This window comes from Grammomys surdaster, unplaced genomic scaffold (assembly GCF_004785775.1).
Source record: "Grammomys surdaster isolate TR1022 unplaced genomic scaffold, NIH_TR_1.0 125688, whole genome shotgun sequence".
NCBI classification, from domain to species: Eukaryota; Metazoa; Chordata; class Mammalia; order Rodentia; family Muridae; genus Grammomys; species Grammomys surdaster.
Window position 1 is genome coordinate 1,172,955 of NW_021620524.1, and position 21,363 is coordinate 1,194,317.

The 21,363-nt window shown below is 55.0% G+C and overlaps 3 protein-coding genes across 4 annotated transcripts in view; 1 reads left to right on the forward strand and 2 right to left on the reverse strand.

The window, feature by feature from the left end:
- The window catches only part of Lrrc45 (leucine rich repeat containing 45), a 7,825-nt gene extending 1,786 nt beyond the window's left edge, over window positions 1-6,039 (reverse strand). The window contains exons 1-14 of the mRNA XM_028787904.1: window positions 5,954-6,039; window positions 5,477-5,732; window positions 5,018-5,079; window positions 4,562-4,632; window positions 4,166-4,344; window positions 3,821-3,949; window positions 2,378-2,490; window positions 2,014-2,072; window positions 1,616-1,693; window positions 1,296-1,431; window positions 1,141-1,218; window positions 910-1,021; window positions 743-813; window positions 329-421 (exon numbers count right to left, since the gene is read on the reverse strand). Of these exons, the coding sequence (XP_028643737.1) occupies window positions 329-421; window positions 743-813; window positions 910-1,021; window positions 1,141-1,218; window positions 1,296-1,431; window positions 1,616-1,693; window positions 2,014-2,072; window positions 2,378-2,490; window positions 3,821-3,949; window positions 4,166-4,344; window positions 4,562-4,632; window positions 5,018-5,079; window positions 5,477-5,696 (1,401 nt within the window). The 5' untranslated portion in view covers window positions 5,697-5,732; window positions 5,954-6,039. The remainder of the gene's footprint in view (window positions 1-328; window positions 422-742; window positions 814-909; window positions 1,022-1,140; window positions 1,219-1,295; window positions 1,432-1,615; window positions 1,694-2,013; window positions 2,073-2,377; window positions 2,491-3,820; window positions 3,950-4,165; window positions 4,345-4,561; window positions 4,633-5,017; window positions 5,080-5,476; window positions 5,733-5,953) is intronic.
- Window positions 6,040-6,191: 152 nt separating this feature from the next.
- Window positions 6,192-9,122, forward strand: Cenpx (centromere protein X). Its single transcript, XM_028787933.1, has 5 exons — window positions 6,192-6,294; window positions 8,117-8,168; window positions 8,291-8,344; window positions 8,574-8,662; window positions 8,740-9,122. Exons 1-5 carry the CDS (start codon window positions 6,268-6,270, stop codon window positions 8,752-8,754), a joined length of 237 nt encoding a protein of 78 aa, XP_028643766.1. The 5' UTR covers window positions 6,192-6,267; the 3' UTR covers window positions 8,755-9,122.
- A 1,467-nt stretch (window positions 9,123-10,589) lies between these two features.
- The window catches only part of Aspscr1 (ASPSCR1 tether for SLC2A4, UBX domain containing), a 36,716-nt gene continuing 25,942 nt past the window's right edge, over window positions 10,590-21,363 (reverse strand). For both annotated transcript variants that reach the window (XM_028787865.1, XM_028787866.1), the window contains exons 8-16: window positions 17,721-17,860; window positions 17,451-17,532; window positions 16,600-16,666; window positions 15,883-15,945; window positions 15,453-15,505; window positions 11,325-11,376; window positions 11,033-11,102; window positions 10,786-10,961; window positions 10,590-10,696 (exon numbers count right to left, since the gene is read on the reverse strand). In XM_028787865.1, coding sequence (XP_028643698.1) covers window positions 10,683-10,696; window positions 10,786-10,961; window positions 11,033-11,102; window positions 11,325-11,376; window positions 15,453-15,505; window positions 15,883-15,945; window positions 16,600-16,666; window positions 17,451-17,532; window positions 17,721-17,860 — 717 coding nt within the window. In that variant the 3' untranslated portion in view covers window positions 10,590-10,682. The remainder of the gene's footprint in view (window positions 10,697-10,785; window positions 10,962-11,032; window positions 11,103-11,324; window positions 11,377-15,452; window positions 15,506-15,882; window positions 15,946-16,599; window positions 16,667-17,450; window positions 17,533-17,720; window positions 17,861-21,363) is intronic.

Here is a 21,363-nt window from a genome sequence, read left to right on the forward strand (position 1 = left end):
ACACACACACACACACACACACACACACACACACACACACACACACACATACCCAGGCCCCAGGGCTCCTTCCAGGCTACTGAGCAGCCAGGCTGGGGAAACTTCTCCACAAATCTCAGAACCACACAGCCATTCCTTGCTCACTGAGCTGGCTGGGGGGCTTCTATTGACAAAGGCCTGAATGTCATTTTTAGTCTCTGGCCTTTCAGGGTCACTCATGGGTAGACACTCATATTGAGACCTAACAAGGCTGAGACTGGGGGATGTTCTAGGGTCCTGAGACCATGAATACCATGCTGCACTCAACCCAGGGTCCGTGTGGTCTCACCTCCTCCAGAGACAGCCGCAGGGCCTCTAGTCTCTGAACCCTCTCCTGCATGGCCCTCTCACTCTCCTCCAAGTGACGAGCCATGTGATCCACCTGACCGAATGAAGGAGTCAGGGTTAGCCAACACCAGCTCCCCTAGCCCTCACCCCATGGAATCCTGACGCTGGAAAGCAGGTATCACTTGGCAAAGTCATGCCCTGAGGGTCCTGGTGAGCACTGAGGACAGAGGCTCGAATTGGGGCACACACAGCAAGTCCACAGCTGCCTGAACTGTGGGTACCGTTGCCTGCAACTCCGGCATCACCAACTCAAGGTTCGCCGACCAGGAGCATGCAGTGGGAGTATTGCGTCATACAGGGCCGGTCTGCAGGCCCCAAGCAGAAGCAGGACAGCCAAGGGCATCTAAGACAGTACCTCCTTGGAGTGTAGCTTTTCCAAGTCTTCCATATTCTGTTTGGCTCTCCTCTTCTCTGCATCCAAGCGCTCTGGAGGCCCAAAGGGGAAGTGTTGTGAGTCTTCTCTGAGGGTATCTTGTCCCTGAAGCTCCTTGTCCCCTTAGTGCCAAGCCTATCCATGCCTACCCTCAGCCTGAATAGCACGGATCTTCAACTCAGCCGATGTGTTAGTCAGCTCCTGCCTGGTCAGAAACAGCTGCTCCTGCTGAGACTTTACCTTCCGCTCCAACTCATCCACCTAAGAAGCAGGAAACACTAGAGGAAGCTTCACCCAGCCCTGCTACACCACCCTGGGCTCTTTGTGTGGCTGGCTCTGTCCCATTTTGGCTATGCCACTCGGCCCCACGCCCCTCATACCTGGCTTCTAAGCAGCAGGTTCTTCTCACTGGCTGCTGACAGGTCCCTGAGTAGCTTGGACTCCCGATCTGCAGCTTCCTGAAAGAGAAGGGCAAGGGTTAGGCCGCTGTCATACACTTCCATCCACCAACCAACGCATACTGCCCAGCCCCTACCTGCTGCTCCGACTTGCGTTCCTTCTCGTGTCTTTGGGACAGGCTCTGCCGTTCCTGGTCTGCTGTGACCAGCAGTTCCCCCAGGTCCTGGGCCTTTTGTTCTGACAGAACCAGAGCAGCCTCTGTCATCTGTAGCCTACAAAGAGGAAGGTCACCCTCAGTTCGGCTCCATCAAGAATGTCGACTGCTTGGCAAAGGTCTTCTGCCCTCCCTCCTACCAAGCCTCTGTTCACACCCCAGGAAGCACCGTCCCCTCCTCTGCCTCATGGGCAGGGGTCTAAGTCTCTAGGGCGTTTGAAGTCTGCTCTCCTCTGCCTTACTTGGCTTTGAGGGCATTGATGATGGACTGTCTCTCGTTGAGGGCTTCCTGAAGCTGCCCAACTCGTACTGCCGATGCCCTGTGGACAGAGAAATGGTTCTGGGAAATGTAAACCCCAGAGCCCCGTGGCTTCCCTCAGCCACGGTGGCAGCTGTTGCACTCCATACCATCATCCCCAGTGCTCCAGGCACAGAGCCAAGTGCTCCACATCTGCCACTAACTGCCAGCCCACTCCCTAGAAAGCAATGACGAACTTGTTCTTTGGCCTTGTAACAGGCAGCGCTCATGTGAGGCCATACTCCAATTAGAAGCCAGGTGCTGAGACAGGGGTGGGGGGTGGGGGGGTGTCCCTAGCTGAGTTGTGTGGTCCTACTTCCTACAGCCCCAGGGTTCACTCACCGGCTATCTCTCGCCATCTCTTCTCGTTGCTTATCTATTGTCTCCATCAAATCCAGAAACTGGGGACAAAGTCAGTCAAACACCATTAGAAGCAGAGCCTATCCTGGTCAGTTACAGGACCTGCACTGACACAGGTCTCAAGGGAACTCAGTTGTCCTGACCTCACTACATTCAAAGGGAGGGTGACAAATGGAGACCTGGAGGTTAGCACTCCTGTTGGCTCTGAGTTTTAAGGTGCAGTCAGCATAGGGGAGGTGGAGGCCACCTTGGCCCTGGATAGCCTTGCCTCAGGGGCCTGGAAGATAGATATACCACAAGGGGGAAGGGAGGAGACAGTCAGCCCAGGGTTAGTGAGGGCACTCACCTGCTTGGACTTCTCTTCCTGGAGGTGTTGAACCTCCTTGCTAAGGATCTTGGTGCGTGTTTGGTTCTCCCGAAAGGCAGTGAGTCGGTCCTGGTTGTGGTCCATGGCTTGCTCTGTCAGAAAGTGCCATGTCATCTACTGGGTTCAACATTAGGGACAATGGCTAAGCCAGTCCTGTGCTGCCTGTGTCTGGAAGTTGGTCATCAGGAAGCCCACCCTAGGATGGCAACACCTCCACAACACATCAGAAATCCCCATCCAGTTCCCCTCAGGTGAAACGCTTCAGTGCTTCAGGACAGGATTGTGTTATACAGGGTCTCAGGATGCCCTGGTGTCTTTGTACATATGGGGAAGCTTCTGTACTCCCCCTAAAAGACGAACACTTCCTGGATCCTCTGCTCCCCCCGCCCCCAAAGGTCAAGGGGTGTATGACTTTAAAAGCTGAGTGCTATCTTCTGAAAAGACTGACACCTCTGGATCCCATAGGCTCCTGAGGCAGGGGGATTATGTGGTCAAAGCCATCCTGGGATACATAGCAAGGCTGTCTTTCACACACACAAGAAGCTCGAACATGAAGGACTAAGTTCTTCATTATAAGGACTAAGTCTGCCGGGCCGTGGTGGCGCTCACCTTTAATCCCAGCACTTGGGAGGCAGAGGCAGGCGGATTTCTGAGTTCGAGGCTAACCTGGTCTACAGAGTGAGTTCCAGGACAGCCAGGGCTACACAGAGAAACCCTGTCTCAAAAAACAAAACAAAACAAAAAAAGGCCTAGGTCCACACAGACACAGGACTGGGAACAGGGCACTGCAGATGGCAGATGATTCAAGGACAGCCAGCAGGAGACAGTGACTCTCCAGCAGGAAGTATGAACAAGGCTGGGATCCAGGACTCTGGTCCTGAAAGCTCAGGCTTTGGTGGGTGACACCATGTGACAAACTTCTGAGCCTGAGGCCACAATATCATTTATAAGGACTCGGGATTCATAGGCAGAGGGGAAAGTGAATTCTGACATAGACCAGCACCACCCTGGCACGCCTACCACATCTATTCTCTATACAGCACGTACACACACACACACACACACACACACACACACACACAATCGGGGGAGGCTGAGGAAAGTACGAAGAAGCCTCCCTAGCTGAGGCTCTGACCACCTGATGGCTGTCAGAGCAAAGGCTGCAAGCCACAGGGCCTTAGACTCTTTCCTGTGAAATCTGCACTCCTGAGTACATGTGTGCTAAGGTATGAGGGAGCATATCGAAGCCCTGTGTACGCGCCAAGAAAGCTGCCTACCTTCACCTGCTTCCCCCTTGACCTAGGCCAGCTACTCTTACCGTGAGCTGCCGTGTCTTAAGCCCTGGGTCACACCCTTCTGTGATTGACGGGCTTCATGCCTTGCTCCAACTTGTAAGAAGCTAACAGCCCCGAGTGCCCATACCCACAGCTCTTAGGATATCGCCAGGGATGTTGTTCCCAGCCAGGTCCAGCTTCCACAGGGTTTTGTTGCTGGGGAGACAGTTCACCAGGGCCCGGCCCCCCAGGAGGCCAATGTTATTCCAACGTAGGTCTGGAAGGAAACTTGTTGTCATTCGGATGTATGGAAGTGCTGGCCCAGCCTAGGATACTTTCTTTGGTGCTTTACTGCCCATGGCTGCTAATATAGCCAGGAGCCCAGGTCAACCTCTTCATCAGCAGAGGGACAAGGTGTAGCTTTATACAGCCCAATGTACCTAGGTCTCATGGAGGGGGCGGGGGGGTTACAGCAGAGTTCAGGAGACCTCACCCAGCTGTTGGAGGGTGGTGTTGCCCTTCAGGGCCAGGGCCAGCTCCTCTGCTCCCTTGTGACTGATCTGGTTGTTTCGGAGGTCCAGCTGCCGCAGGGTGCTATTGGCTGCCAGACCCCCACAGAAGGTGGCAAAGGCATCTTCCCACATGCCAAGGTTGTTCCACTCTAGGGTGAGGCTACAGGAAGGGTGGACAAGGTTTTTGACTCAGCAGAACACTCCTTCCATGGAGTCCAGAGTATGTGCAAGGCAAGGATTAACCAGGTTATTCCCTACCAGTGGGGGCAGAACCTTGGTAAGTGGTGGGAAGCGAGCTGGTTATGGGACTGTGTTCTTGGGGCCAACCCTAGGCCACACAGAGAGGAGGCTCTGAGGTACAGGTGAGGCCTACCTACCTCTGAAGAGACTTGTTCTGTCGAAGGAGCTTTCCCAGAGCCTCAGCTCCTGCAGCTCGGAGGTTGTTGCCCTAGAAAAGGAACATCCTGGCCAGTCAGTTCCTGTTATCCTGGCTGTGAATAACACTTTTGTGCCACACAGACTCCAGGCCATGGGAAAGGCTAGGAGGTAGCTGTAGGCAAAGTTGTGGCGGCTAGAACCTAGTTTTCCTGATTTTAGCAGCATCCTAAGCCTGGTCCCTTGGAGTTTATGTGGACTCTGTTGAGATGAGGGTTTGCAGAGCATGCTTGAAACAACACTCTACCTTTAAAACACTCCCCACACCCACGGAATCCTCAGAGAGCAGTCGTGAGGCCTTAGGTATCGTGAACTCTTACAGACACAGTCTGGCAATTGTCAAGAGACAGATCCCTGTGTTTCTCTCTCTCTACTGCCCAGGGTACAGGCCTGCTCACCTTTAGATCCAGATGCTGCACACTGGTGTTGGCACACAGACCTTGGAACAGCAGTGTGGACCCTGTGTAAAGGTAGTTGGAGGAGAGGGCTGTCACTAGAGTGCTACCTCGGGGCTGCTACTCAGATAGTGGTACCATTATTGTTTTGGGTTGCTGTAGGGTCACGTCAGAAACATTTTTTGAGCTTGCCAGGTCTGACCCTTTTCAAGCCAGCTTGGGGAATGGTGAAAGCTGGGATCATTAAGGCTTCTTTCTCTATTAGAGTGATATCGACTTCTACTCCCAGGTTTTGGAAAAGAATGATAAGGTGCAGAAAGAGAGGACAAAGCAAAGAGGCCTGGATACACAAGGACTTTCCTGCTTACAAACAAAACCAGGACACCCGCCCTGAGGCCAGCCCGGAGGCAAAGGGTTTGAACCCCACTCGGAAGTTTCACTTAAGGAGGCCACTGGCCTCACCTTCCTCACTCAGCATGCAGTCGCTGAGGACAAGCTCCTTCAACAGCGTCTCCTTATGCAGCAGCTTGCCAAGGGCCCTGCAGGTGTCCACCGTCAGGCTCTGAGTAGTCAAGTCCAGTCCGCCCCTCGGAAGCTGGTGCAGTTGCTGCAGAACAGCCTCCTGGGGCTCAGCCCCACTCTCCTTGCACAGGCGGTTGTAGGAGCGCCGGAACTCCTCCATGTCCGCGAATGCTGACAGGGTCTCGCAAGCATGCCCCTAGAGACAGGATACACATCAACTTGCTAGGCCGATGGCTGGGAGACCCTTTCCCTAGGGAGTGTACACAGAGGTAAGCTGAGCTGTCCCTATATACGGGGAGGCCTAGAAATGTGGAATAGAAAGGAGGCTGGAGTCGCTCGAGGAAGGGATTTGGAGATAGGGAGAGTTGGAGCGCAGAGCACTGGCCTAGAAGAGCAGATAAGACGCGTTGCACGTACCCTAGTCTGGCCCTGAGGCCCCCAGCCCGCCCTCGCGACGAAGCCTCGGGTGGCAGGACGCGGTTCCTCGCGCCTTAGTATCCAGGAAGAGTGTGGCGCGCCGGGAAGGATAGGAACTACAACTCCCAGGAGGCATTGCGGAAGGCATTGCTATGCTCAGACCAATGAAAGCGAAAGGCGGGCTTGCGCTGGAACTCAAGCCCCGACTTGGATGATTGGCTGCTGGGATTGGAGGTGGGACTTCATGGTCGCGCTCCACGTTCATCGGTTGGGATGTAAGAGGGTTTCAGAGAGCGCACACTGAGACTGTGGCCATGGAGGAAAACAGCGGCTTCCGGAAGGTGAGGCCTCTGGAATAGTGGCGGGCTCTCTCGGGCATTGCGGGTCCCCGCGTGACAGTCGTGCATGCTCGAAGTCAGCCTTATCGCTGTGTTACTGTGTCTGTGGTGGGGGTCCGGCAGCAGGGTTGGAGCAGCCCGCGCACTCCGCGGCTGGACTGAGCGGGTTTGTAGATTAACAGGCTGGACGGCACGGCGGCACATCCAGGCTGGTCCCCAGGGGTCTTCCCAGGAGGGACCACCGGGCCTTTCCACCTCGGCCGATGCGAGTGCGCGGGACACACTGACAGGAGCCTCCACTGCTTGTCCCGAGGTCATCTCTCAGTGACAGGTTTCAGCGGAGGCGTTCCGTTCCATGATGAGTGGTGCGGTGAGGGTCGGCCCTTGGTATCAGGACAGTGCGCGCCCTGTGCAGAGTCCAGACTGGCCTCCGCACTCCGTTCGGTACTTGAATAGAGTTTTGGGAGCTTTGACCATGACCGTAGTTGTGGTAGTTCACTGAACTATGGGGAATGGGCTGTCCCAGGGAAGAGTGACAGGAAGGGAGGGACCTACATTTTAATCCTACCCTACAGCAGTCACATCCACTTTTTCATGAAACAGCCTGCGGAGCTGTAATCCAGCCCTGTGTTTTAGCTGGCTCTCTGACATGGGCTTCCGCCCAGGTGCTAACAGTCACCAGTTGGAAGTCCTGGGGCTGGGGTCCTTTTCTGGCACTTCTGGTAGCGAGCGGGGGCGAGGGGGACCAGCAGGTGGCGCTGCCCTCGCGTAGTCGTCCATGGACCCTCCTGACAAGTTCACCTGTGCCTGTGTCCGTTCCCGCCCGTGCCTCTCTGCAGCGAGTGGGCATCATGGCTTCCACGTGGCTGACGCTCGTGAATCCAGACCCACTTTCCTTTGTAGGCTACCCACTTCTAGAGTCTTGGTTGCCTGTTGCTGCCTACCTCTGCCATTCCCCTGCCACTTCCTATTCTGTTCTACACTAGGCCAACTTGAGTGGTCTCATGGCTTCACAAACTGCAGGTGCTCGGGGACTCTTCATGGCTCACCTTAGGTGTTCTCACTGAATTCCTAGGCCTCTGGCTTCTCTCTCATCTCCATCTCACACACTGCCACCAAACTTTCAGGGGTCCAAGCCATTCCAGAGGCCTGGCCAATCTCCTGCCACCATCACTCAGTACTCAGATTGCATCATTACAGCTGGGTCTCTCCGGACCTAGTCTACAGTGTCTTCCCAAAATTAGTGCTGTGTCTCCATTCACAACAAGAAACGACTTCCAGCTTCTTGCCAAAGAAAGCTCAAGGGTTCTTGGGTATACGTCCATCCACCCACCCCTCCAGCCACAGCCCAGCTTAATATGCTGATGCCTTGTGTGAGTGTGGCAGTAGAGCCAAGCCAGACTGCCAAAGGTGTCAGGCATTTTTCAAAGCTGCCGGGTGTGTGTGTGTGTGTGTGTGTGTGTGCGCGTGTGTGCGCGCACGCGCGCTGATCTGCTAGAGCATTATCTCCAGGCAGTAAACGTGGAGCACTGTCCCTCAGCTCCGAGGATTGGAAATGTCACTGGACTTTCTCCAAACTCTTTTGTGCTCCCTTGTCCCTACAGGAAAGTCTCTCAAGCCCTTCTTGACAGTCCCTCATTACATCCTCCCCTCAAAGCACATCTGGCTTCGTCCTCTCAACATAGGAAGTGGGCCCAGGATAGCAGTTTCTAGCTGGGAAGTCACAGCCATGCTCCACTTGGTTGCTGATACTTGGGAGGGGTGGAGGGGGGACAACGGACAGACTAGTGGGCAATGGCACTGACTCTCTATGCCCTCCCTCCAGGAACTGGTGAGCAAACTACTCCATCTGCACTTCAGGGATTGCAAGACTAAAGGTTTGGGGCACCAGTGGGCTGGGGACTAATGTGGGGCAGTGGGAGGGAGGGAGGGAGGGAGGGAGGGAGGGAGGGAGGGAGGGAGGGAGGGAGGCTGCCCTGAAACCTCCCTTTCCCTCCAGTCAGCGGGGATGCCCTGCAGCTCATGGTGGAGTTCCTGAGGATCTTCGTACAAGGTGAGCCAAGGGCTCCACAACACCAGAAGGAATTCCTTGTTTTGTTTTTCAGTGAACTAAGGTTTTTCTCAGCTACCACCAAGCCTAAGTCCTGTCCCTGAAAAAAAAAAAAAAAAGTACTCAAGAGACACCTAGGCTTCCCGAGGGTTAACAATGGGTGCAGGGGACCTAACAAGGGCAGGGTTAGAGCCGCCCTGCTTCCCCAGCTCACTTGATGATGTTCCACCAGAGGCTGCTGTCCGTGGGGTCTGGCAGGCCCAGGCAGAGGATCTAGATGTTGTGGATGTGGATCAGCTGGAGAAGGTGCTCCCTCAGCTGGTATGTGGGATGCAGGTGGGGCAGTCTGCAGCTCTCCAGAATGGTGCCTGGGTTCTGAGCCTATTTCTCCTCCATAGCTCCTGGACTTCTAGAGTTCACCCCTGTGGCCTGCAAGGTCTAGTGAATCCACACCAGTATCAACATCTAGTTCCTGAGCTCTCCAGCTTCTAGAGGATGGGAAGACCCCAGCAGCTGTCACCCTTCCTAGCTGTTGCCTCTGAGAGTCCCTGTGAGACAGGTGCAGGCAAAGGTGAACCAGCCTCCCTCCAGACACAGCCCCTCACCCCCACAGCCTTGTATTATAAATAAACCAGCTGCTGGCAGTGCCTCCTTCTTGCCACCCTACATCAAAGCTGCTGTGTAGCCTTTTAACCACCTGACCCCCACCCCCAGGATGCCTCCCTGAGCTGTAAATTTGTTCTTACAAAGCAACATCAATAAATCAACAGCATCTCTCTGAGGCCTGCCTTCTCATTGCCATTAATCACCCAAAGTCTGGTTGCTTCAAAGCCTGAGCCCCATGCCCCCTTCCATCAGTCTCAGTGGGACGAATGCAGAACTCTCAGAAAGGACAGGATAACAAACAGCATGTGTGCACATGCTGCAGTAAGACTGGAGCCTTCACACATGTGGCTGGATCATTTGGAGGATGTCATTCCTGCCACAGGCCACAGCAACTGCCACTAGTAGGCAATGGGGTCCAAGAATGTTTCTGTGAACCAGTAACGGCCCACTGGGGGAGGCAGGACCAGGATACACAAGGTGAGAAGACCTGGAGATCTGCTGCCTGGGCCTGTCCTGCTCTGCCTGACTGTAGGCTGCGTATAGGTAAGGGACAGGCTGTGCCCTCAGAGAGGTACAACTGTGAGGCCTTCCTGTGTGAGGCCTTCCTAGAAGCCCAGTCCAGGCTTGAGCCCTCTGAGATCATCAGGCCCTGGCAGGCCAATTCTCAGGAAACATGCTGGGTGTCTGGCTGGGCGGTGGTAATTAAAGGTGGTGGCACACACCTTTAATCCCAGCACTCAGCAGACAGAGGCAGGCGGATCTCTGAGTTCAAGGACAGCCTGATCTGCATAAGCCTGTCCAGGAAAACCAAGGCTCTATTACACACAGAAACCCTGTCTCAAAAAACAAACCAAACCAAAATAAGCTAATCATGTAGGGTGTTTTGCTACCTGCTACACATAGTACCCCTGTAGGTCTTAGAGTCCCTTTCTTGTCAGAGTCCAGTGTGAATATGTCCCTTCTGCTCTCACAGGGCCTAGAACAGACTTCAGGGCAACCTCTGAAAGCAGTAGCCAGCCTGGATTGAGCTGGGTAGAGAGCTGCTCCTGAGTGCCTGCACACACCTGCACATGCGGGCGCGCTCGCGCGCACACACACACACACACACACACACACACACACACACACACACACGGTAAGTATCTGGGTTCTAAGCACTGAGGAGTGGGTGGGAAATGAGAGATCTTCAGGAATAAGCTGGCTGATGGGACACAGGGCTCCAAACAGCTTAAGTGCTAGAACTGGACCTGCAGTCCCCAACTGAAGGCATGGAAAAAGGGTTACCAAAACACCCTAGGTCAGGCACAGCCAAAGGTAACTCTGTGGTAAACGCCTGTGTCCTCCTCTTCTGGCTATATGCCAAAAGCCTGATATGGCCCCAGGTTGTAGGTAATTTGCAAAGGAGGCTTCTTCCTATACCTCTGTCCAATCTGTAAAGGGCTAAAGAGGTCAGATATAAATGAAGAGAAGCTGGCCTGCCCAGAGTTCTGGCCTCCTCAGGCCCTTCAGAGATATCCCAGCTTTTTAAGAACAGGAACACCCTGTGGTTCAGATAAACTCCCGGGGGTTCTCTGGGAGGCACTGGGTGAGAGTGAGCTAGAAGGAGGCCTGAGGGCCTTTTCTGCAGAAAAGAAGATCCGGGTGTTTTTGAGAGAGGCGCGACTCTTTATTCCTGCTCGGGGTGGGTGGGGTGGGGTCCTGTGGCTGTTGACTGGTGTCTCCAGGCTGGTGGCTCTCACCTCTTGCCGGCTGTGAGGCAAACACAGGAATGATCACAAGCCCCTGGGCTCCTTCCCAGCCACCCTGTCCTACCCAGCTAGTCCATGGCAGGCAGGCACCTGGCAGCTTCAGCCACTTGGGCACTTTGCCCAGGCTTCTCTTCACAGGCTGGGCTGTCCCTTGGATGGGCTCTGGGGGCCCCAGTGCCCCCTCCTCAGCGATTGGCTCAGACTCCAGGGACACAGGGTCAGGGGCTGGCAGCAGGGGTGGGGACCCGGCGGCCCGGGACATACACCTAGGGGTGAGAGGCCAACGCCAGGTGGTGGGCACAGCCTTGGAGGGGCTCCCAACCCCTCATGAACTTACCTGGCCACCAGCACGTCAGCCGTAGACGGGGACACCGTGTGTTCTAGCAGCCCAGGTTCCAGGTAGAGACCTTCAGAAGCCAGAGCCTAGCCTCAGCCACAGATGAAACCTGCACTTCACCCACCAGCTGACACTGGGGTGTGGCTAGGCAGCTGCCCCAGGGAGGTGGGTCCTGGGCTGCAGTCCCCCAATCTCTTAAGGACCTCAGAGTGAATAATACTTCTAAGGCATCTTGCCTCGGGCATCAGGGAAAGTGGGATTCAGGTGAGTCTTGCCGGCCTCACTCACTCACCTGTAGGTTCTTCAGCTCCAAAGTGCACAAGCGCAGCAGGAAAGAGGTTTGCCTGCAGGGAGGGCAGGGAGCAGGGAGGCTCAGAGGGCCAGACAGGCAGTGTTCAGCAGGTTCCGGTCTCCCAGAGGCGAGTCCACCCTTCCTCTAGCACTCCACCCATCATAGACCACAGGACAGCAGAGCAGCAGTTGGGAGCCCCACTTTTCATGTGTGAGAACTGTGTCCTTCAGTCTCACTGCCCAGCTGTAGCTCCAGCAAACTGTCAATGTCACTTGAGTTTATGACTGAGGTGAGAGGAGACATAGGGCTGTTGGGGGGGAGGGGTGTCTGGGTCTCCCAGCCTGACACTGTCTAGGAACAGAAGTGGGAGAGAGATCTGTGTCCCTGTCCCATGGACATACAACCCCTCCCTCTGCTTATGCAAAACAAAAAACAAACAAACAAACAAAAAACAACACCAAACCAAACCACAGTGAAGGGGTACAGGTAGGAGTGTCTCTAAGGTAAGGAATGTGTGCAGAGCCACTTGGAGACAGGAGTGTCCTAGGAGAACAGGCCCAGGCATGAGGCAAAGGGGCTGGTTCTCAGAATCAAGCTGCTTTAGAGATGCCATGAGCTGAGAGATGCTTCTTGGTGAGATACACCAGTCCAGGCAGGGTTGTTAACACTATACTAAGAAGGAAGCCAGAGCCAGGACCAGCCCAAGCTCCTCCTGTCCCACCCAAACAAGGATAGCTAGTGCTTTGAAAACACAACTGAATGCCTGGGATCAAAGGCTCCTAAACCACACCTATCCAAAACCACACCAGTACCAAATTTGCTGGTGCTACAGCTGGGCAGTGACACGTGAAAGACACAGTTCTCACAGATGAGAAGTGGGACTCCCAGCTGCTGTCCTGTGGTCCACCTATCCAAATGGGGCAGAGGGTATGAGGTTTGTGTGCAGGGACTGGACCTACTTTCTTGGGCACAGGTATGGGGTGGGAGCATGAAGTAGACAGGTTGCTTCCTCTGTGACGCCATTGGACACAAGGCTTTGAGGCCCCTTCCTTACAGGGTGACAGTACAGCGCACAGTTGTAGAGGCCCAAGAGGCCCTAGTATCACACATCACAATGTTTTCCTCTTTTCCAGATTTTGTGCCCAAGGGAGCTGGGGCTGGGGCTGGGGCTGGGGCTGGGGCTGGGGCTGGCTGATGTGGCCAAAAGCTGAGGGCGGCCAGGAGTCTGGCAGGACCTAGGAAGGGGCTGCAGCTGCAGGCTGAGGGCATTCTTTCCGTGCGGCTCCAGGCTCCTGTGAGTGCCACAGGCTGGAGGGGTGGGCGGGGTGGGTGGGGTTGGGGGGGATGTTAAAAGATTAATAAGAGCAAGCTTCAAAGGCCAGGCCTAGGAACGCTGAAACCTCAGCCTCCAGCCGGCAACAGAGGGACACAAACAAGGGCGGTGAATGCTTTGAAACCCAATTGTGAGGTCTGCGATCAAAGCAGCGTGAGAAGAGGCCTGTGGGGTGGGCGGGGGCTGCCCCAGTGCCCCTGGGAGGGTGCCTGTGGGGTGGGCGGGGGGCTGCCCCAGTGCCCCTGGGAAGGCGCCAGAAGGAAGCCAGGGATCCAAGTAGGGATATGGGGAGGACAGTGCTAGGGCCTTCCTTGACCCAGAATGGCTTACCTCCCACCAAGGTAGCCTTGCGAGTAGCCAGAGCCACCTTCTATACTCCTGCCAGCAACTGAGTGGTGTTCACAGGCAGCCTGTGACCCACTCTTTCTAGCATTTCTGGGAGCTTGGCTGACATGCCTGGGAAGCTCAGAGAAGGCCAGGTAGAACCCAGAATACCATGAGAGAAGAAAGGCCAGCTGTGGGCTCTGTCCCCAAAAGCCCAGCCCCAGCTCCAGATGGAGGAGAGGTGAGGGCAGGGGATTGTTGACATCAAGGCTAATCAGTTTTCAGAAGAGGCTGGGCCTTAATATGAACCTAAGAGTGAGCCTCCCCAAACTCTCTTGCATCTCCCTGGCAACTGTGGACTGCCCCCTGCTGCTGGATCACCCCGGACGAAGTGCTTCTGCCCTCCTCAGCAGCAAGGGAACAGCCATCAATGTAGTTCATACCCCAGGAGAGTATAGGGAAGGGATTCTTGTACAAAGGGGTCTTCTAGGCCCCAAGACCAGCTCCTCCAGAACTCAGAAGCTGAGACCCTTGCCTACTTGCTTGGGATCCCAATGGAACAAGGGAAGGTCCACAGAAGACCATCCTAATCAATAAATGATATTCCACCCTCCGATCACTGCAGCACCCCGCTGGGCCATTCTGCCTCAAACAGGAACAGACACTGGCCAGGATCCAGGCTCTCACCCATTCTCTCTGACCCTACTACAGATGGACACAGAACAAGCAATGGAACAGACTTGACCGCCTGACCACAAGATTCAAGCTACACTTCTCCCCTTAGGCTCCCAGGACTACTTGGAGCTCAGGGGGAGGGACAAGGGTGGCAGTGACCAGAATACACCTACAAGGCAACAAAGGCAAGACCTCTCCAAGCTTCAGAAAGCACAGCGGGCCAGGCGGGGCTGGGCACAGGATCTCTAGGCTTTCCCTGCTTTGCCTGTCTTCCTTCCCTAGGGCACCAACAAAATACTATGCCTGTCTTCCTTCCCTATGGCACCAACAAAATACTACTGATCTCCTAAACCTTGAGCAAGGGGGTGGGTTGGGGCATAGCAGGAAGCCTAGGGCTCAGGCCCAGAAATCATAGTCCAGGTGGGGCTCTGCACCCCTCCTCTTTGTGGCTTAGTCCTCCCTGCCCCCATGCCCTTTGAAAGCCCTGCTCTCCTGGGCCACTGGCATAACACACAGTCTAATGTGGACCAGCCTGGGCAGCAGAGCCCAGCCCTGCCAAAGACATGGAAGCTGCAGCTTCAAGGGCTGCTGCCTGCTCACCTATGGAGGGGGGCTGGGAGGAGCAGGCTTCTTTCCCTAGGCAGCAAAAGGGATGCCACTCCTTGGGAGGCCCTGTGGCTCCAGACAGAGCTGACAATGAAAGGAGACGCTGCTGATAGCAAGGGGGGGGGGGGACGACACAGTGTCACCAGGAATCAGGCAAAGGTGGGTGAGAGGCACCCTGGGACTTGGGGAGGGGGGGATGTGAATCCAGACTAGGGGAGGGGCCTGGGCACTGGCCCTCAATCTCAAAGTATCTTCCAGATTCAATGTTTATCAACAAGCTGGCTAGGGAGGTAGGGAGGGGCAGAGAAGAGGAAAGAAGGCCGGCGCCTGGAGGTTCATAAGCCAAGAAGGGAATCACAGGGTCACAGGCCCGCTCTGGGGTACCTCCCTGTTTTCCGCTACTGCAGAGCCATGTGGCTGCACTTCTTCCCTCAACAGCCCCTGGTGAGCTTCCAGCATGCTCACTGCCCTGTCTCACCCCAATGGTGGCAGCCGGTGGAGCCTGTCACCCCCAACCCAGACCTTTTTGTAGAGGCCTTCAGGCGCCTCTGTTGTTAATTAAAATATCTAAAGACTTTGAAAAGGAAACCGTTAGACTAGAGGGGCTAAGGAGGCCCCAGCTGCTCTCCCAGGGGGGAAAGACAAGGCATTCATTCCAATTGGCTCTGCAGGGTGCAGGGTCAAGTAGCCTCTGCCTTGGAGATCTTAGGGCCTCCAGAGGCCCCATGGAAAAGCCTGGGGCCAACCATGGCATTCCTACCAGTGGGAGTGCTGGGGAAAGGGGCAGAGGTGACAGCCAATAGCAGCTAAGGACCCCAGCCCTCTTGAGGCGCTGTACCACTCCTAGATCAGTCTGCCAGGCCTCTTCCTCACCCAGATGCTAAGGAGCTGGTGTCATACAACAGCCCTGTGGCTGGGACCTCCAGGTGGCCCCAGCTGAGGACAGCAGGCCAGCTAGCTGGGCAGGCCCATCCCCACCCCGGGGCCAGGCAGGAAGCGGAGGAGGCTGGAAAGCCCTGTCAGAAACAACTTCAGAGGCGCACTACTCCCTCTGAATTCACTGGCTCTAAAAGGCTTTATTACCCACCGCAGTGCCTGCCAGGGCGCTCCTTCCCAACCCAACCGCAGCATGGTGCCCTGCCCTCCCAGCACGGCCAGCCCCAGCAGCACCCCTGTGAGGCAACTGGTACCTGAAAGAGAGTCAGCGTGTGGTCATCCAGGACCATTTTGGGTGGAGCGATGACTGTGGAGAGATGGCAGACAGGCCTCAGTAGGTACTTGTAAATCACCTCAGGTCACAGGAGTCCACCCACCTCTGCTGTTCACAGGAGTCCTCGCCACCCTGGTGACAACCCTGTTCCTGGGCTGAGTCCCCCTTGCAGCTTGAGGCACAGGGTGAGATTGGGAAAGAGGCCAAACTGAGGAACTGGGCACTGATATCAACTCACTGCAGGGGACCACAGGGTTGGATAGAGTTGGATAGCTAGAGAACTTGGCTCCTAGAGCAAAAACCATCTTAAGTCCCAGTCCAGAGAGAAGGTCACACCTTGCAGACTAAAAGGAGGGAGAGGGGATTGGTGCCAGATGGAGGCACAGGTCAGCTGAGGAGTGGAGACTTACACAGGTAAAAGGAGAGCTCAGGGTTCCCCAGGTGGCTCCTAACAAAGTCTCGAAGATCCCCCACTGTGGAGAAAGGGGAACAACACTCATTGCTCAAGGTCCTGCTGAGAACCTAGGGAACCCCAGGGCTATCCCTGGAAATGCAGGCTCAGCATCCACCCTGCTGGACAGCCTGGATGTGAAGATTGCTTCAGCAGCATGTCTGCGCCATACTCGACGTCCAGCGTGGTGGGAACCACAGCACAGAGCACTCGGAGGATCCCCATCCTGATGCAGGAGAGGCCACGCCACGGCAGGCCCACAGTATCCCCAGTACCTCTGGAGGACCCAACTCCTCAACATGAACCCTGCGAGGATAGGAAGCCCCTCAGGCCTAGAACTACTTCATCCTCACTGTCTTAAGCCACAAAGGTCCACTCCATCTCTCTTGTCTTTGATGGCTTCCAGAGGCTTCCTACTTGCTCATGTCCCAAACACTCAGAATTATTAGCTCTGGGGACAGGACTGAGCCTCTCTGAGAAGAAGCAACCCAAGTCCTGAACTGGGCCTGGAGGACTCACAAATGCTGCAACCTCAGAGTCACCTGAAAGTCACATGGAGAGGATGGCAGCCCACAACTACCCCATCTTCCTGGAGCTCCAAGGGCAGGAACTGTAGTCTTGTGGTGTAGAACACCCAGCAGGGCACAGTGGCCCTCCCAGGTACACAGGCACTCACCTGTCTCACTGGGGCGGAAGAAGCCCTGCAGGATGTACCGGTCAGGGAACAGGACCCTCAGTGCCACCTGTAGAGGAGAAAGTGAGGGGGAAGTCAGAGCTACACCAGCACAGGGAGGGGTCTCTTTGCTCTGTTCCTACCATAGGGATTGTTAGCTACCCTGGGCCTGGTTTCCCCCGTGCTCCTCAATACATCTGAGCTACAAGAAAAAGGAGTCAAGTGCCCAATGTATGAACATGTGCACCTTAAAAAGCAGCACACTCCTATAACTGTCCTGTCAGGAATTCACAGTCATCTCTGCCTATAAAGTAAATTTGAAACCAGCCTGGACTACACGAGCCCCTGTCTGAATGAATGAATGAACAAACGAATGAATATAACACATCCTGTGTATGTTTTCCAATCTGCTCTTTTGGCTGGGTGTGGTGCTGGAGACATGAAATCCAATGGTCAGAAGGTGGAGGCAGAACAGTAAGTACAGAGCCCACCAAACAACAGTAACAAAGCAAACAAAAAAGGTTTTCTTTTTTTTCATCATAGGGTTAGGGAATAGTCAGTGGTAAAGCAGCACTTGCCTAGCACGTACAAGGCCAAGTTCAATTCGGTACTACCCACCCCCACCCCCCTAAAAAAAAGAGCTTTTCATCATAAATGCTGAGGATTAGCTGGCCATGCCTGAGCCTCCGTACACAGGCCTACCATGATACCTCCTCAAGGAGAAGGTCCCATGTGGTAGTGGTGCTATGTGAGCCTGTCACTCCCTAGCCTGTGAACTGACTACCTGTGCAGATGTTACAGTCACTTGCTTGGGCAAGTCCTCCCCACAGGAACTTAAGGAAGTCATTGCTTACCTTTGGGTAGCGTTCCAGTTTCTCCTTCATCTGAGCCTCCCTGAAAGCCTTGGTCACTAAGGGGGCTTCTTCCAGACGTTTCCTGTGGTAAAGAAGGCCAGGTCCCAGTCTCAGCAGAAAAGCTCCTTACTCTTGAGCCTGAAAAGCAAGTGCCTTCCCCCTTGCTCTCCAAGGCCCTAAGGGCTGTTCTTCCCCAGGAGGGTAGGAAGGGATCAGGGTGAAGCCACAGAGGAAAGGCACTGAGATGACTACAGGGCCAGGGGCACCCACCGCTCACTCTTGAGCTGTGCCAGGCGTCTCCTCACATCATCCACGGTCACCTCAAAGAACTCATCAGGTACCTCTGCTGGCCAGGGCTGTAGCAAGTCCTCTAGGTCAGGGTGGCACACCACAGGATCTCGGTCAACGGGCTATGCACAGAGGAATTCAGTTGATATGGCATCTCCATGTACATGTGTGTGCACGTGCACATGTGTGTCCCCACAGTTGGAACAGCCATGAAGACGCTCCATCCCAGGAAAGCGTCTCACAACCAGAGGGCAAGAGGAGGTCTTAGATCAGTAGTGTTCAGAAGCCTCAGTGTGGAGATACTCAGCCCTCAGTGGGCATCAGTGCTGCCCAAGGGAACTCAACCTCAGGGCAGCCCAGAAGTGTCCGAACATACTTCCTGCCCCAACGGAAGAACCTCAAGTTCAGGAAACCAACTTGGGGAGTTGCACCCTTGTTGGAGGCCTCGTCAGGGGTTCCAGCAAGGAGGAACAGTGGAAGCCACCAAATTAGAGTGTTGGCAAAAACCCCAGCCGGCTGACCCCACTGCTCTTTTGCAGTCAGTGCCCCAAAGCCAGGCTGGCACCACCTCTCCCTCCCTGGGGAGCAAGCTGGCCTTCCCTCTGCCCACCCAGGGACAGAGGAAGGGACAGCGTCACTCCTAATTGGCATCAATGGCAATGAAAATTACAAGGCAGGCCCAGTCCATTTGCGGTACCCAGGAGGGTGGGATACCTCCTCTGTGCTGGGGCCACCCCATGGAGCCAGGCCTGACCAAGGTGCCAGTTGGGCTGGCAGAGCCCATGCTGGGTCCTGTCCTGCAGAAAACAACAGTTGTAATGCCACAGGCCAGGCCCTGAGACGCTGACAACTTGGGGACAGGTTGTCTGGCTCTAAGAACAAGCTTCCCCTGCCCTCCAGCAGCCTTCCTTCCACAAGTCAGGGCCAAGCCACAGTGCCATTGTTCTAAAGATGTCTTCAGGCCTAGGGAGGTTGACCGCAGCCAGGACAAGGTACTCACCTTCAATACACCCACAATGGGTATATTTTGATGCATACCTGTCCCAGATGTCTCCCTGGAAGTCCTCTTATTTGCCACTGTCCATGGACACCATATCCCTACAATCTATTAAGCTTTGCTATACTGCTCTAACCATAGAGCCGTCCGACCTCAGGCTACATGGCTAGGAAAGGCTGGCTGAGGCCTGGGCAGGGAACCACAGGTGGATACCCATGGACTGAGGGGGCTGCCCCTTCAAAGCCACAGCCATGGAGCAGCCATAGGCAGTCTGAGCCAGGCTGTCCCCGCAGCCACAGTTCCTGAACTCCAAGAGGGCCATGAGCTTGTCCAGGCTCCAGGGGGAGGGCAGAATGTAGGCACATCCTGAGCTATAGGCAACAGTCTCCATGGACAGCCAGCTCAGGCTAGGTGGTAGCAATCTGAGATCTAAAAGCAAATGTAGCCTCAGGCACTCATGCTCAAAAAGCCAGAGGAACTTGAGCAGGCTCTCTTGCTGTCAGTTCAGGACCGTCCCTAAGGAACAGCCCAGGGGCAGCAGGGAGGATGGTGGCTTGCTAGCTGCTTCCCGGACAAGTAGGGAACATCAGCATCACGCTGTTCAGGGGCTGCTGAACTTAATCAGAAAAAATAAAATTGGCACCTTTCATTGTTTCGGACCCTTCCTGTTCTACTCAGGGAAACTGTCTACCACAAAGCACCAGGAGCCCAGGGACCAGAGGACAGGACAAAGAGCCTACTCAGGACAGCTCAGCTGCAGGAGAGAAGCACTGAGGTAAAGGGTCTACTCGAACCTACTGGCAAAGATCAGGCCAAGTGAGCTGCTACGGAAGGGTCCAAGGCTCCAGTATCTTCCATGACACCTCACAAGGTCTGCAGCTAGCAGAAAGGAAACATCACCCCGCCGCCAGTGGCAGCAGGGGAAGCCAGGAGACTCAGAGTGGAGAAGCTCTACAGCCTCACAGTCTTCTCAAGACGGCTGCCATCCCAGAGCCACTGGGCAGGGAGGGGCTGCAGCAGGGCGGTCAGCGGCGCAGAGGCCACACAGCTGTCCTGTCCCCCAGCCATGCCTGGCCCTGTTTACTCAGGATGCTCTGCCAGAGCCTGGCTCCCACCTGTCATCCCGACAGCTTTACACACAATTCCCATCCCAGGTACTTATAGAGAGATGTTTCTGGACACAGAACTCATGTCTGGAGATAAGACATCAGGAAAAAGAAAAGCACACAGGGACAGCTGTCAAGACTGACAAGGCCAGAGAGACAACCAGAGCATCACTTGTACCTGGAGAAGAAGAAAGCCTCTCCTGCCAGTTCTCCAACGGCAGTGGTTGGGAGGACACAGGCTGTATTCCATTGGGCTGAAGCTGGGAAAGGGCTCCTGGTAAGCACAGTGAAAAGCCTGGGAGGGGACTCCCAAGGACAAGCCCGTTCCTTCAGAACAGGAAGCTCAGTGTGAAGGGCATCTTAAGAGCCTTTCTCCCCAGGAGGTCAATGCATATTGGGCCCAAGCCCTCGGAAATAAGCCTACAGGGTCAGGTCATGTGATGGTTGCTATGTGACTGGTAGGGAAACTGAGGTGCAGAGTGCCTGAGGAACAGATGCCATGAAAGTGTACACATAAGGGTGGCAGGCCTCCCTTCCCTGTCTGTGAGGCTCTGATGGGCTGACACTGGGATCAGAGAGCCCTTACTAAAGCCTGCACAGGAGGCTTTGACTCCAGGGAACCTAAGGACACAACAGATTCTGAGTCCTGGCTAGCAGTGAGGGTCTTGAACACTGACCAGAAAAGAGGCAATGTGGGCAGGAAACAGCCAGGAAGAGCTGGTCAGAACAGAAAGCAGTAGTCTCCCATATCTCGTATCCACAAATTCCACCACACCTGACCCCAAGCAATTGAGAACTAGGGCACCAGAGTCATAGGAGAGCGCCCCGCGAGGCAGGTGGGCACCGCCGTAAGCAATCTCCAGGCTGGAGCCACCCCAACATCAGTGGGAAGTAGAGAGTAAGGGTCCACTCCAAGCAGAGAAGGAAGAGCTCAATGTAGCCTGGCCTGGCCAGGCTCATGGGTCTCAGCAGGGTCTTGCCGCCACAGGATACCCTACTCATATCAGAAATGGGCTTGCTCAAATTTCCTCTTTTGACACTGATTTTCCAGGATGAGATGACAGATGAAGAGAACATGCGAACACTATTTAGAGGTGACCTCAATCTCAGATTTTCCAGCTTCTCCACGAACAGCCGCCTGTTCCTTTTGCTCTTCCTCAGCCCAGCAGGCGCTGACAATGGCTCTGGTAAGAGGGAATGTGAAGCGTTTCCCCTTGAGGCTTTGAGCTTACATGAATCACTACAAGAGGGATGCAGGCCAAACCTCCGAGTTACTCACAGGGCTCAGCCACCCTCAGGAGGGAGGCGCCTAAGCACATGCACACCATCAAAGGCCCTGGGTGGAACAGCAGGACACAGTTGTGCCAGAGTACAAGGCCAGACTGACTCAGGCTTGGGGGCAGCACAGAGTGCTGCTCCTCTCCAAGACCCTACGGGGAAGAGGGGAAGTGAAGTGCCACCCCAGCTCTAACACATCTACTCCAGGGCTGGTCTCCATTTTCATGTATATTTTTCTTAACTG